Source organism: Ornithodoros turicata, chromosome 2 (genome assembly GCF_037126465.1).
Source record: "Ornithodoros turicata isolate Travis chromosome 2, ASM3712646v1, whole genome shotgun sequence".
Taxonomy (NCBI): domain Eukaryota; kingdom Metazoa; phylum Arthropoda; class Arachnida; order Ixodida; family Argasidae; genus Ornithodoros; species Ornithodoros turicata.
The window spans coordinates 92,729,624-92,744,123 of NC_088202.1; the positions used below are offsets into that span (position 1 = coordinate 92,729,624).

General features: G+C 49.7%; 1 protein-coding gene across 2 annotated transcripts in view; it reads right to left on the reverse strand.

Moving 5' to 3' along the window:
* LOC135385795 (uncharacterized) overlaps positions 1-13,998 on the reverse strand; it is a 43,662-nt gene extending 29,664 nt beyond the window's left edge. For both annotated transcript variants that reach the window (XM_064615314.1, XM_064615313.1), the window contains exons 1-2: positions 13,892-13,998; positions 4,108-11,870 (exon numbers count right to left, since the gene is read on the reverse strand). In XM_064615314.1, coding sequence (XP_064471384.1) covers positions 4,108-11,792 — 7,685 coding nt within the window. In that variant the 5' untranslated portion in view covers positions 11,793-11,870; positions 13,892-13,998. The remainder of the gene's footprint in view (positions 1-4,107; positions 11,871-13,891) is intronic.
* Positions 13,999-14,500: the final 502 nt, after the last annotated feature.

Genomic DNA, 14,500 nt, shown 5'->3' on the forward strand with positions numbered 1-14,500 from the left:
TGTATGCAAATTCCCAACGACAGGGATGAGATTCCTACGCTAGAAGTGGCGCGCCATCACCCACACTTGAACAAAATAGCTAGTTTAATCCCACCTCTGACGCACAACCCAGAAATACTGCTTCTATTCGGCAGGGACGTTTTGCAGGTGCACAAGGTACAACTGAATGGTCCCATCAATGCTCCGTATGCCCAAAGGCTGGATCTCGGCTGGGTGATAGTAGGTGATGTGTGCATCAATGGGATGCGGAAGCCAGACCGTATGAGTACATTCACCACTACACTACTAGAGAACGGCCGCGCGAGCACTTTTACGCCGTGTCCAAGTCACGTGTTCATCAAAGAGAATGTCGCACAAGGTGCTGCGACAGCCAACGTGACGCCGATGTCAGTGGGGTCATGCGATACGTTGTCGTACATCCAAGGGCTGGGTGACTGTGTTTGAGACGTCGAAGGACGACAACAAGCTCGCTCCTTCGATTGAGGACAAGCAGTTTCTGGAAATAATGAACAAGGCATTCACCAAGGATGAAGCAAACAGCTTGGTTGCTCCGCTTCCCTTTCGCACAAGGCGGAGTTCACTAGCAGACAACAGGGAACAAGCACGAACTCGGTTTGCCTCGCTCTGCCGTACCTTGGGCAAAAGACCGGATATGAAAGAACACTTCTTTACGTTTATGGGCAACATCTTTGCCAACGGACATGCTGAGTTAGCCCCGGAACGGCAAAAAGGAAAAGAAGTGTGGTACCTTCCTATTTTCGGCGTATATCACCCGAAGAAGCCGGGACAGATACGTGTTGTCTTCGACTCGAGCGCGAAGTTTCAAGGGACATCCCTAAATGACGTCCTTCTCACTGGACCTAATCTTGGAAACAGTCTTTTAGGAGTACTAATTCGGTTCCGAAAGGAACCCTTCGCCATCACCGCAGACATTCAACAAATGTTTTACTGCTTCATCGTTCGTGAGGAGGACAGGGAGTACCTAAGATTCCTCTGGTTCCGCGACAATGCCCCGAAGAAGGATGTTGTGGAGTACAGGATGTGCGTTCACGTATTCGGAAACAGCCCATCGCCAGCTGTTGCAACGTATGGACTTAAGCGAACCGCTCTTCCAGGCGATTTGCTGGCGACATGCTGGCTGTAGCAAACCTGAGGCTGCACATAATAGCCTCCAACAGCGTCGCAGTGATGAAAGCTTTCCCATCGGAAGAGCATGCGATAGATCTGAAAGATCTGGACTTGGGAACTGGCTCCCATCCGACACAAAGAAGCTTGGGCCTAAGTTGGAACATTAAAGATGATGCGTTCACCTTCCACGTTCCTCCCCACAAGAAGCCACACACCAGGCGGGGTCTTCCGTCTACAGTTAATAGTTTGTACGACCCTCTTGGATTCGCAACTCCTGTCACTGTACAAGGTCGGTTGTTGAGAGAACTGTCCACCTTGACAGAAGATTGGGACGTCGAGCTACCACAAAGTAGTGAATGGGAAGTTTGAACTGACTCTCTATCAGCTCTCGAAGATATCGAGATACCTCGTACCTACTCTGGTATATCTCTCGCCACTGCGTGTCGTAAGGAGCTGTGTATATTTTCAGATGCCTCAACCAAAGCCATTGCTGCCGTGGCTTACTTAAAACTCACGGATGCTCGTGGTCATAACCATGTCGATCCTCGGGAAAGCCAAGCTCGCACCGAAACGTGGACATACAATTCCAAGACTCGAGTTGTGTGGGGCTGTGCTCGCAGTGAAATGGCTGACGTTATCATCAGCGAGCTCGACGTTTGCCTTGACGATGTGAAGTTCTACACCGACAGCAAGGTGGTACTCGGCTACATATACAACGAGTCCAGGAGGTCCTACGTATACGTAAGCAATAGGGTCGAAAGTATCCGGAAGTCATGTCAGCCCAAACAGTGGAATTATGTTCCCACTGAACAGAACCCTGCCGACATTGCCACACGGGCAATAGCGGCTGATCGCCTTGCAAAGACAACGTGGTTAACTGGCCCTAACTTTTTGTACAAGACAGACGATTCGGGCTCAGATTTCGAATGTCAAACGTTTCGATTGATAGACCCTGAGGCAGACGAGGGAGTTCGTCCTGTGGTGACCACCCTTGCTACCAGCGTGTCGTCGCAGCGTCGGCTGTGTGCTCACAGATTCGAACGGTTTTCAAGATGGACGATTCTCATTCGGACAATAGCGAATCTTCTGCACATCGCTCGCTCATTTCATTCTCGGGGTGATACTGCATCGGTGCCCTGTCTGGCACACTGGCACACTTGCCTCGAGCCCCGGACTAATGAAGAACTTTCTGCTGCGAAGAAACTCGTCTACAGAACCGTCCAAGGCGAAATGTTCTCGAGTGAGATTCGATGCATCGAAAATGAGTACAGACTACCAAGGGGCAGCCCACTTTGGAAGTTGAACCCCTATATGGACGAGGATGGCGTCATGAGAATCGGAGGACGACTTCACAACTCGACACTTGACCAACACGAACGGCACCCTGTCATCATGCCTCGTCGGCATCATATTACTACACTACTGGTCCTACACCATCACGAAAGGGTTGAGCATCAAGGCCGCCATTTCACTGAAGGTGCAGTCAGAGCGACAGGATTGTGGAATGTGGGAGCAAAAAGCTGCATCGGCTCGATGATTCACAAGTGCGTCAAATGCCGCAAACTGAGGAGCAGACTGAAGAGACAGACTCAGCATGGGCCCACCGTTCACCTATGTGGGCCTCGACGTGTTTGGAGCCTGGAAGGTTAAAGCGCGCAGAACTAGATGTGGACTCGCACATAGCAAAAGGTGGGCTGTGTTGTTTCTTTGCCTGTCCGTACGTGCGATACACATTGAAGTCATTGAATCGGTGGATTCAATGCAATGGATTCTTCGAGCTTCATCAACGCTCTCAGACGGTTCTTGTCTATTAGAGGTCCGGTTAAACTGCTGCGGTCCGATTGCGGAACCAATTTCGTCGGTGCGTGCAGAGAGTTGAAGATCAACACTGCTTCGCTTGGCCATAACAATGTTGGCAAATATCTGCAAACTCAAGGATGCACATGGGTTTTCAATCCCCCTCACGCCTCTCACATGGGTGGTGCTTAGGAGCGCATGATCGGGATTGGTCGTCGCATCTTGGACTCGGTGCTACTAGGCACGAACAAGTCAGTGCTTTCACACGATATGCTTGTCACACTCTTTGCGGAGATCGCAGCGATCGTGAATAACAGACCTTTGACTCCGGTGTCAACAGATCCGGAAAACCCAACGACTTTGACTCCAAGAATGATTCTCGCTCAGAAGACGGGTAGAAACCCACCACCTCCTGGAGAATTTGGGGATGACAATGTCTACAGAAGGCACTGGAAACAAGTGCAGTCAATGGCCAACACCTTTCGGGACCGTTGGAGGAAAGAATATCTTCCAACATTGCAGGGCCGTCGCAGGTGGCAAATAGCTCAACGAGACTTCCGAGAAGGTGACATTGTCTTGCTGAAGGACAAGGATACCGAGCGAAATGAGTGGCCTACTCTACCCAGTTCTGACGGGAGGGTGCGTAAGGTAGAGCTTAAGATCCACGAGAACGGAGTAGTGAAGCTTTTCCAGAGACCCATTTGTGAAATTTTCCTTTTATTAAGTGATCATGAACTGTGAACATTACATGCTTGTTGGGGAATTCGTGGTATCTTCAGATACCAGACGGCGGGTGTGCTGCCTCTACAGGCTTGTCTTAGTTATTTGAGTATATTTGGTAGCGCCCCTTCGTGGATTTGTACGCGGCGCTTTTCTTCTTTTCATTTTGGAACTGTGACTGTTGCATGGAGCGAAGCCGACGTGGCTCCCGTCCCGCTTATAGAGACTGTCTTCTTACCGTACTATCGGTTATGTATGGTTTAGCCTTCTGATTAAATGTGTGCAACTAACCAACGTCCTCATTGTGATCAGAATAATACTAAGACTTCTTAATCGAAGCCTTAGAAAAACTTTAGCTAAATTCATTGTGTTCAGCTAGCTTGACACTAGCTTCACGCTAGCTATTAATAGATGGGTAAAACGAGGTCTAGCAATGGGAAGAAGACAGTGCTGTTAACTCACCGCTTAAGAAGCCTTTTAGTGGAGCTTTGCGAACACATCATTTGGGACGATTGCAAAGGGTCGTCATCATCATCATCGTCCTCCTGTTTCAGAGTTTTTTCGTCGAAATTCTTGTGAGCATATGATACCAGCATGTTGGGTGTCTTCCAGGCATTCTGGCTCACGGAGGATTGGCTATCGCTGTCCGCGAAATGTAGCCGGATGCGCACCTCGGGTTGGAAGCTGTCATCTACAGTTTTTTCTTCTGTTTGATTCTCTGTACCTTCTTCTCGTTGTTGATAGTTCAGGCGGCTGTGGCGACTGACAACGGTCTGCCGACTTAACGAAGGCTGACGGCTTTGACCGCTTTGATGACTATGTGCGCTTTGGCGGCTCTGAGCGCTTTGGCGGCTCTGAGCACTTTGGCGGCTTTGAGCGCTTTGCCTGCTGGGAACCGCATGACTTGTGCGTGGTGCTAGAATATTCGTATGTACTGGTCCCAATCGTTCCGCACTAACCCTTGTGTAGCGACTGAGGTGGCGCTCTCTCTGGTAATTGTCACTATCATCTTCGTTAGGAGAGGTATGGCTTTCCTCGTAGTAGTCAATGCGGTAACTTTTGGGATCCTGGCCCTGTTTAGGGAGCACGACGTCATTGTAAAGCCCGAAAGGAAAGCCAAATGTGTCAGATTGCGGAGGCTTCGTTTCTGGCTCCGGTTTTGGTTTTGGACGGAAATTCATTCCTGAGTAACGTATTTCTCCGGCCATGGTACCGTCAGGCTGCCGTGTTTCTTCACGCTCGTAGTCATAGCCACACCACGGTAATTTTATAGGAACCGACACCAGAGGTTTTTTCGCCTTTTTCTCGTCCTCATCTTTCTTAGCATCCTCTTTCTTGGCTTCCTCCTGCTCGCCTCCTGTTTTCTGTTCTTTGTTGGTTGTGTCATCATCGGTTTTCTTTTCTTTTTCATCTGTCTTCACGGTGTCTTTATCAGCTTTATCGGCTTCCGCAGATTTACCTGAAGACTTTTCCTCTTCTACCTTGAAAGATTTAGTCTCGCCCTTATCTTCGAGTTCTTCCTTTTTTCCATTTCCCTCAGTACTTACTTTCAATGGTCCGTCAACACCTTTCTTCTCAGCTGACACATCATCTGCACCTTTGCCGCCTTCTTTGACTCTACCGATAGCATTGTTACCGTTGTCGTCTTGCGCTTTTGTAGGTTCTTCTATTTTACCTTTATTATCAGCGCGAGAAGCCATAGCTTTGCCTCCGGCGTCCTTCTTCATAGCACCACCCCCTGACGATTTTCTCCTCTGTCCTTCGGCTGATTTAAGCTGTAACTTCTTGTCTTCGAGAAGCTCCTCTGCTTCTGTCATAGCGCTCACGTCCTCTGTCTGCTTGGGGTCCGGATAAATCCAGTTTATGAATCTTTCATATAGTGACAGACACTGAGAACCTACAGCTGCACCTACGGGTTCCTGGTCGTCATCTCGGTCTTCGATTCTCTGACGAGCGATTTCGGTACCTTTAGGTAACAAATAAGCGATTTTGTATGTTGGCTTTTCCTTCTCCTGGTGATGGTGTTGATGACGTGAATGCTGCGGATGTGACGGCGGTGGAGGCTCAGTCTGAAGAGTCATTGTGAGACCCGCCATTTGTTGGGACATTTGCAAATTCATACTGCGTGGGGCGTTAGGGTATTCGTAAGGGTAACTTTGCGGAAAAGAGGGGTCGTATGGGGACGGTCTAGACTGTACAAAAGGGTAGTCTGGCATTAGGCCCAAGCCTTGCATATTAAAGTCTATTTCGATTTCTGCCTGCACTTCAGCAGGACGAGTCGCTCCTGCATCATGAGTGCCTGCTTCAGAACTCTTAGTCTTAACTCTAGCCATGGTAGCTTTGGATTTTCGTGCATCATCCACTTGTACCTCTTCATTATAAGCAGGGATGTATATGAATCGTTCCTCTTTGGATGTTTGCACATCAGCGTCCCTAACTTCCGGTCCAAGACTTTCGTCCGTTTCTGATATCTCCTCGAAGACTGTTACACTGCTTTTGTGGTCAATTTGAATAATGTTTCCGTCTTGTCCTTGCAGTCCTATGACACGTCGTTGCACGTACTCCATGGTTTTTTCGTCTCGCAAAGAAAATTCTGATTCAGTATTCGATGAACCGTGTTCTTGAAGACATTCCACTGACCGCGTCACTTCCCGCACATGTATCTCGATTTCTTCCGCATCGTTCTCTGGTGTAATTGGCTGCTGAACCTGCAAAGGCTGCTGAACCTGCAATGACTGCAGATGCGGTCGTTGCATCGGAGCTGTTGGTAGCATTTGCATCTGTTGCTGCATTTGCATTTGCTGCTGCATGTGTTGCATTTGCTGCTGTGCCTGCATTTGTTGAAGCAGCATAGGTTGTTGCAGCTGTTGTAATTGCTGCTGCTGTTGCAGAGCTTGTTGAGGATGTAATTGCTGTTGTAATTGCACGTGCTGCATCTGTTGCGGAGCTCGAATTTGCTGTTGTATAGGTGCTTGGATTTGCAGCTGTTGTGGCGGCCGCGTTAGTGTTCGGGACTGTATTGCTTGTGTGGGCTGGAGCGCTTGTGTGGGCTGGAGCGCTTGTGTGGGATGGAGCGCTTGTGTGGGCTGGAGTGCTTGTGTGGGCTGGAGCGCTTGTGTGGGCTGGAGCGCTTGTGTGGGCTGGAGCGCTTGTGTGGGATGGAGCGCTTGTGTGGGCTGGAGCACTTGTGTGGGCTGAATTATTGACTGGTGCATTTGTTGTCCGGGCGGAGCATGTTGCTGTGGTTGCTGTTGCTGCTGCAGAGCTGCTTGCGGTTGCTGCTGCAGAACGGGTTGTGGTTGACGCTGCAGAGTCGCCTGCGGCTGCTGCTGGACAACGTGCTGCGGCTGCGAGCGAGATTGTGGTTCCATTGGAGATTGTGGTTGCGGCGCTAATGGCGGATGCGGGGTTGCTTGCATTTGTGGAGGAGACTGCATTTGTATGGTTTGTTGCATCCCGAGTTGCTGTGTGTTTATTTGCATGTTCGGTTGCATACGCTGTTGAGCCTGCATCACTGGGGGTATGCTTTGTCGGGGCTGCATGTTTTCCTGCAGAACTGGTTGGGGTGACCTTTGTGTTACCAGTTGTGGACACACTGGTTGTGGCATTCTCAACTGCGTCATTTGAATTTGAGCCTGTGTACAAGGAAGAGGTGGCACTGGAGATGGCGGTCTTGATGACGTCTGCATATGAACTTGTGCCACCATGGGAGCAATAGTCGGTTGATTCCTTATCTTGGCTTTCGTCGGGGGTACGGAAGGAGGTTCTAACAACTTCTTAGGAACAATAATAAATTTAGAGCCTTCAAGGTTACCAACTTGTCCTAGAGCCTTCTTGGACATGAGGTACGTTTTGCCTTTCTTCACTGGATCTTGCATCTTTTCGACATCCACTGGCGCAAGCGGCGCTGCTTTAGACATCTCCGGGGAAGCGCCAGTGTACGCTCTGCATTGAGGGATATTTGCGTCGCTAGTCTGAAGAACGATATAGTTTTCTACACCAATATATTCCCGCCTCCCTACTGAATCCGGATGCATAGGATGGCCAATGGCACGATAGTCGTGTTCTCCGTCTCGGAACGTTTCCGGTGAGCACCTCCTCGTGCTCAAATGTGGCAGCTGCCGTTGATCAGTGAAGGGAGGCCAGCGTTTCGGAGCGTCGGGGCTCTCACGAGGCCCCTCCCCAGGATATTCCCGGACGTCAGCATCATATCTGTACATTGGTGCATCAGGATACCTACGCCCATCCATATCAGGGTACTGTCGCAATTCAGCCGGATGAGGCATGTACCTTGGTACATCAGGGTACGCACGTCGTTCCATATCATTGTACTCGCAGTGGTCAGTTCCAGGCAGTCTGTACGTTGAAGCATCAGCATATCCCCCGTACTCCATACCAGGAGGTCTGTATTGCGGTGCGTCAAGTTGTCCACGCCGCACCATGTCACGTGGGTCAACAGGAGGTGAACAGGGTCTTTGAGGTTCCTGCGACAAACCGCGTCCTGTAGGGTCCTGCGACACTCCTCGTCTAGTAGGCTCAGGAGATTTGCGTTGTTCGTTATCGGAGTATCGGCGAAGTTCAGGTTTAGGTGGCTCGCGACATTCAACGTCAGCATAGTCGTGCAAGTCAATATTAATATCACAGTACAGTGATGGGGATGGCTGTGTTTCGGGAAGCTTCTGTTTTACGTCATCTGGATGGATGTGTCTATCCGGATCTCCACGGTCTCGTTCACGTCGAATGTCGAACTCCCGATCCCGTGATCTTCTTTCTGCGAACTCTCTCTCTCGCAGCATTCTATCGTCCAACGCACGGTCGCGGTCTCTTCGTGGATCAGGTTCCCGTTCCGGGGATCTCCTGTCGCCAAACTCACGCTCACGAGATTTTCTTTCGTCGAAGTCACGGTCCCTGTACCGCCTGTCATCACGGTACTTGTTATCGTGGAACCCATGCTGTCGCTTTGCTTGTACACGCGGGGAGCGTGTCGGCCTTCTTGGGCTTCGTCTTCCACGAGGAGATCCGCGGTACGGTCGACTGCGGCGGCGTCCTCTGTGTGCACCACCTTCTTCACGCCTGTCCCATTCTGTTCTAGAGCGACGTGACCGCGGTGATGGACGCACATCCTCGTACTGTGTAAGTTCCTCTTCGCCATTGTCATCTCCCCAGAGGTGCCCAGAGGGATACCCTTGTCTTCGGTTGTCAGAAACCTCACGCGCCTGTAGCGCGAAATCCATCTTACCTTTTGGGTCAGGGTCTGATTTCACTTGCAAGCCGAACTCTTGGTATTGTTTCTTTGATTTCTTTTTCTTTTTTGTTGGCTGAATTTCTAGTGTAGCTTCGACAGATACAGCGTCATTGTCAAGTGGAGTAGCCTGCAAGACGAAACCTTCTTTCGGAGGCTCTGGTGGACATGGTTCTGGTTCTGGTACTTTCTTTGGTGGTGGAGGCGGTGGAGGGGGAGGCGGTGGAGGGGGAGGCGGTTCAGGAGCCGGTTGGGGTATATAAATGGGAATGTATTGCGGTACAGGTATGTACTGAATGACTGGCTGAGGAGGTGGCTCAGGTTTCTCAGTCAGGCGGGTCGTGCTGATCTTGGTCATCATGCGGAACCCCTGCATGCCTCCGTCCGCTGCCACCACCATGGCTAATTCCTTTGCTTTGTCCGGGGCTTCTTCAGATTTTGCTTTCTTCCCGCTTCCTTCAGCAGCATCTTGTGCTCCCTCTTTCTGATCTTTCTCGGGATCGACATCCTGTGACTTTTCATCTGTTTTCTCATCCTTCGGGTCTGGGTGCTCGTTGTCTGGAGGATTTGCATCGGGCACCTCCGGTGACTTTTTTGCAGCAGGTTGAGCAACAGGGATAATGCCAGCTGGTCCTGCTGGCAACGCCGCGGTAGCCGGTACGGGTATTCCAACTTGTTGGTTGGTCCACAGTGGTACCGTTTCGTACCTGAAAAACGCTACCGCTCCAGGAGGGTACCCAGTACCGGCATCCCCCTTGATGTGGGGCTCAAACTCGTGCTTATCCTTCCGTCCTCTTTGGGCTGAAGTTCTGTCATCGTACACGTCACTTCGGTCGAACTTGTTTCTTGATTCAAGCGTTCCAGAGTCTTCACTGTACTTTCTGTCACATCGCAATGAGGTTCTGCGTTCATCCCCGTCGTCATGTCGTTCATGTCTAGACCTTGATCGCGCTCGATAGTCGTCTACACCGGCGTCAGACCCGTTTTTCTGACGTTTTCGGCCATCGTAGTCATCATACCGATCACCAACATCTCTGGAGCTCCCTCGCTGGCGAGAGCGACCCCGGAGGTCCCGGGAACTCGCACGCAGCGGTGGACGTCGCTCATATTTGTCAGACTGTAAGTCATCGCTGGACCTTCGACGGGTCCGGGAACGTCTTTCATCTACGGACCTATCCCAGTTTTCATCATCGTACATACGAGGTCGGCGATCAACGTAGCTTTCATTTAGGTCGTTGCTTTCTCTTCTATCCCCTTCTTTCCCCCAACTCCTTCGTCGGTCTTCGGAGCCGTCGCTGTGATCGTCCGCTAGTTTACCTCTACCTGGAGGAGCGCGTTTCCTATCGAAGTCGTACTCTCTTGACTTTGGTGACCGCCCCCGTGGTTCCCGGCTGTCGTCCGAGTACACGTCACGTTCCCTACTTCGTTCTCGTGCACGATCTCGCTGGTAAGGCCCGTCCTCCCCATCGTCTTTAACCCTCCCAGAACGGCTCCTACTCTTACTTCTCTGAGTTCGTTTTTTGTCTTCTGAAGATGATTCCCTGTCAGAGGACGAATCTCTCTTAGAACTTTTCTTTGAACCTTTCTTGCTTTCCTTGCTCTTAGGCCGCTTTGACTTTTTAGACTTCTTTGTGTCCTCTTCAGATTCTTCATCATCGTCAGTCTTTCCCTTCTTTTTCTTCGACCCAGCTTTGCTGTCCTTACTTTTACTTTTCTCGGCCGACTTTTTGGTTGCTAGTTCTTTTGCCTTTTTCTCACGTTCAAGCATTCGTTCTTTGTCAAATTCCGCAATGTCCTCCTTGATTTTTCGCAAAATGTTGTCCTTTTGCTCGTCGAGCTTTCTTCGACGGACAAGTTCTTGTTCAATTTCAAACACTGCTATTTCGTCTTCAATCATTTTGAGAACTTCCTCTGCCTCCTGCGCTCTCTCAGAGCCAGTCTGCTGATCTTGCGGCGCATTTGGAAGGTAACTACGCGACTGCTGTGGCTGATAGATATTCGTTGTGAGCTCGAAAGTCTGCGATAGTTGCCGGACAGGTTGCACAGCAGGCTTACTCTGAGGAGCATTGGAAGCTGTCAGTGCGGGCACTTGACTACCTGCTTGGTCTGCTTGCTGCCCGTAGATATTCTGTGTCTGCTGTTGCGTAGGCTGTCCATAAGGAGTGGGCGATGGATACGTTTGTTGTACGGTCTGGCCATACGTAGCCGGTGATGGGGTGTACGGTTGTGGTGCTGGTTGTCCGTACGTGGCTTGCATTGGACTCTGCGGCTGCGGCATTACATTGGGGTATCCATAAGATTGCTGTGCCACCTGTCCATATGCGACCCCTTGTGGACTATACATTTGCGCTGCACTTTGTCCATAATACATATTAGCATTCTGGAGTTGGGTCTGCGACGTCTGTCCTAGCAACGGCTGCTGACCATACACTTGTCCTTGAGCATATTGCGCAGGGTAGTAACTTTGCGGTGAACCAGCCATACCTGCCATCATGGTTGGTTGGCCGTAATAATCCTGCATAGTACCTTTCGCTTGATTGCGTTCACCCGCGAAGTCTTGAAACCCTTCATTAAGCTTTCCGCTAAGTTGCCTACGATTGCCATCCTTGTCAGCAAAAGATCCCACAGGCTTACTTTCGAAAAACATTTTCCCACGCATCAACTGCTCACCAACCAGTTCTTCGTACGTCTTAATGGCAGCTACGTACTCCTTAATAGGAGGAACACTGCCCGGAGTTGTAGAAGCCAGGGGCGGTGAAAGCCGCTGTGCTTCGGGTTGCGGAATAGACACCCGTTTCTGTGCATCGCCCATGGGCTGAGCACTCTCCGGATTTTGCGGAGCTTCACCCACCCCGGCGAAAGGGCCGGGAGGCAGATTGACGTTGGCGCTTTGAGGATCTGCCATGCCCAGCGCAGCACGGAGATCTTAGAAGACAGTCAGCTTGGCTCGAACCATTACCGGCCCAGTTATCATGCCGATACCCTGCGTGCGAAATATGTGAGAGATGTCGAAAAATTGAAATGCAGCGATCTGGTGAAGGCAAGTTAGCGAAAGGGGTCCGGTCTAGAGCCAATATTTCCAACACGAGACCGTGTCTGGCACCAAGTAGGAGTCTCTTTTCCGAAATATTGGCTCCACACCTGACGTTTTTGCATCTCAAGGAACATACCAAGCTGTCTTTCATCAAAATCACGAATTTCTTAAGGGGTTTCCCGAGATTTTAACATAGGAGAGTGCAAAAAGGAGACAGTCCTGCACTGCAGCATTGCAGCATCTTTCTTATCCGTGAGATTTCCTTTTTTGTTGTTGTTGTTGTGAAGAGCTATCAGAGCAGCATAGATGAGATGATTTTGCAGTTGAGTTATACGACTTCTCAGACATCCTCTCGGAGAGGGTATGCAACTACAAGATAAATAATTACATATAATTCATTAACCAACTCTTTAATCAGGGGATTTCGGACAAAAGCATTCCACTTTTTAAAAACGTCAAACGGGCGTTGGAATATTCATAGCCGAATTTTGCAATGCAAATGAGCGAAAACCGAAAGCGCGGCCATCGGGAGCGCAGGGAATACAGCGCTTCATTACATGTCAGAGAATCACGTGCTATAGATCGATGACGATGATTGGAGTAGGTGTTCATCTGTCGGCCAAATCACCCGTTCTGCGTCCAAGACGAGCCTCCGTCAGCAAGGTCATGCGGTTTTGTTCTCGGTTCCATAACGAAATTCGGCGATCGATATTTAACGGCACGCGCTGGTTTCGAGATCTTTAAAAAAATAGAATGGCTTTCAACGAGGATTGTCTCTCATTCTGCGATCTCGCTTTTGCATGAAATTTCCTAATTAAGAGTTACTTAATGAATTTCGCGTAATTAGACATCGTGTAGTTTCATGCTCTCTTCGAAAGGATGTCCGCCTGGCCGTAGAACTCACCTGCAGAAACGACGCCCTATCCTGCTGTCATAGCTTTTTTATAAACAATCTGTAGCGGATAAAATGAACACCGTGCACATCACATTACCTTGTTCTTCGCAGAATAACTAGAATCATGTGACTGAGTTTACAAATAAAGATTGAGGATGTATACTCTCACTCCGTGACACTCCTTACATAATTATGTGCAGAGACCGGATACGATTCACGCAGGAAAAAGGAAAACAATGGAAAATGACCCTTGCACATACATTCAGTGCTACTACCACGAAGCAACTGTGGCGAAGAGCAGTGTACAGGTCTATAAAGGTGAGGAGATGACCGCACAAACAACTGAAGACGGGGAGGTTAGTACGGGTCCTGGGCGAAGTCAGGGGGAACAATGACATGTCTGAGAAGTCTACTGGAAGACCCAGGCACAATGTCAAGTAGCACAGCGAATGGGATCCTCCGCTCCCTAGTCTTCAGTAGACACCGTGATGCTCAGAGAGAAACGACTTCTCTCTAAGTTACGTGGCAGGCAAAAGGGGGCAAAACAGAGACTGCATCATCATCAAAGAGGCATTTCGTAGTGGGACGTTAATATGGCTCGTACGCGGCCCCTGGATTGCGAAACAAACACCTGTCGCTATCTCCCTTCATCAACCAAATACCGCTATGATTTCGAAGATTCCTGTGCTCTCGTCATGTGGCTTAGTGAGCGCTACCACGATGAACTGCTGTGTAATAGCTTCAGAACTGATTTCAACTCAAGCTACAAAGCAAGATTGATTAACTGGGATTGAGTTCTCACTGAATGCTGAATGGATTTGCGTACTGATGTTTATCGCATACGAACGTCCATGAAGGTCAACGGCAAGGGTGTTCATTGTGCAGCAGAATGACGTTTTGGGGACAACCGCGAAGGGTGCAAGCGGTATTTAGGCGCGTATGCGTTCGATGATAATAAATTCAAACATCTCCACGAAAAAAGAAAACGAGAGAAAAAAAAAACGAACAGACTTCGTCAGTGATAATCATGCCACACGTGTGAATAATAATGTGCCCATAACAACGAGTCACTTACCGATTCTGAGTGCAATTTAAGAATCCCGTAGTGCGTTAAAACAGGTCAGCACCCAGCACCCTTCCAGAAGGAAGAACCATTTCGTCGTCTTCTCCAAAGCCGTCAAGCGCGTCTTCTTCTTTATCTCAAAAGATGGCCGTGAGTCACTAAGGGAGATTGGCCAGAACGATTGAATGGAAGTACGTGTATGTGGCCGTGATCACATGTAAAGGCCATAATAGCGTGAACACAGGTGTCAATTGACGTATACAGGACGGATGTGAGTGCAGAGTATATGTGCAATTGGGACTGTGTAAGGGTATGAGTGAGAGAGGATGGAGAAGTCGTTTAAAATCGGTTAATGGTAATGGTTACGGTACCGTGATGTTAGACGTAAGGTTTGTCTGCGCAGTGTGGCGACATGTTGCACGTGCCGCAGGGTAGGACTGCGGATAATTTTGACCACCCGGGGTTCTTTGACGTGCGCCGGAAATCTCCGACACACGGTGCTTGCAATGTTTACCTCCCCCACGTTGCTACCGCCTTGGCCGGGGTCGAACCAAAATCGGTTCGAGAGAATGATATATGATACGAGTTCTGCTGCCACAGACATATTTCACAGCGCGGTAT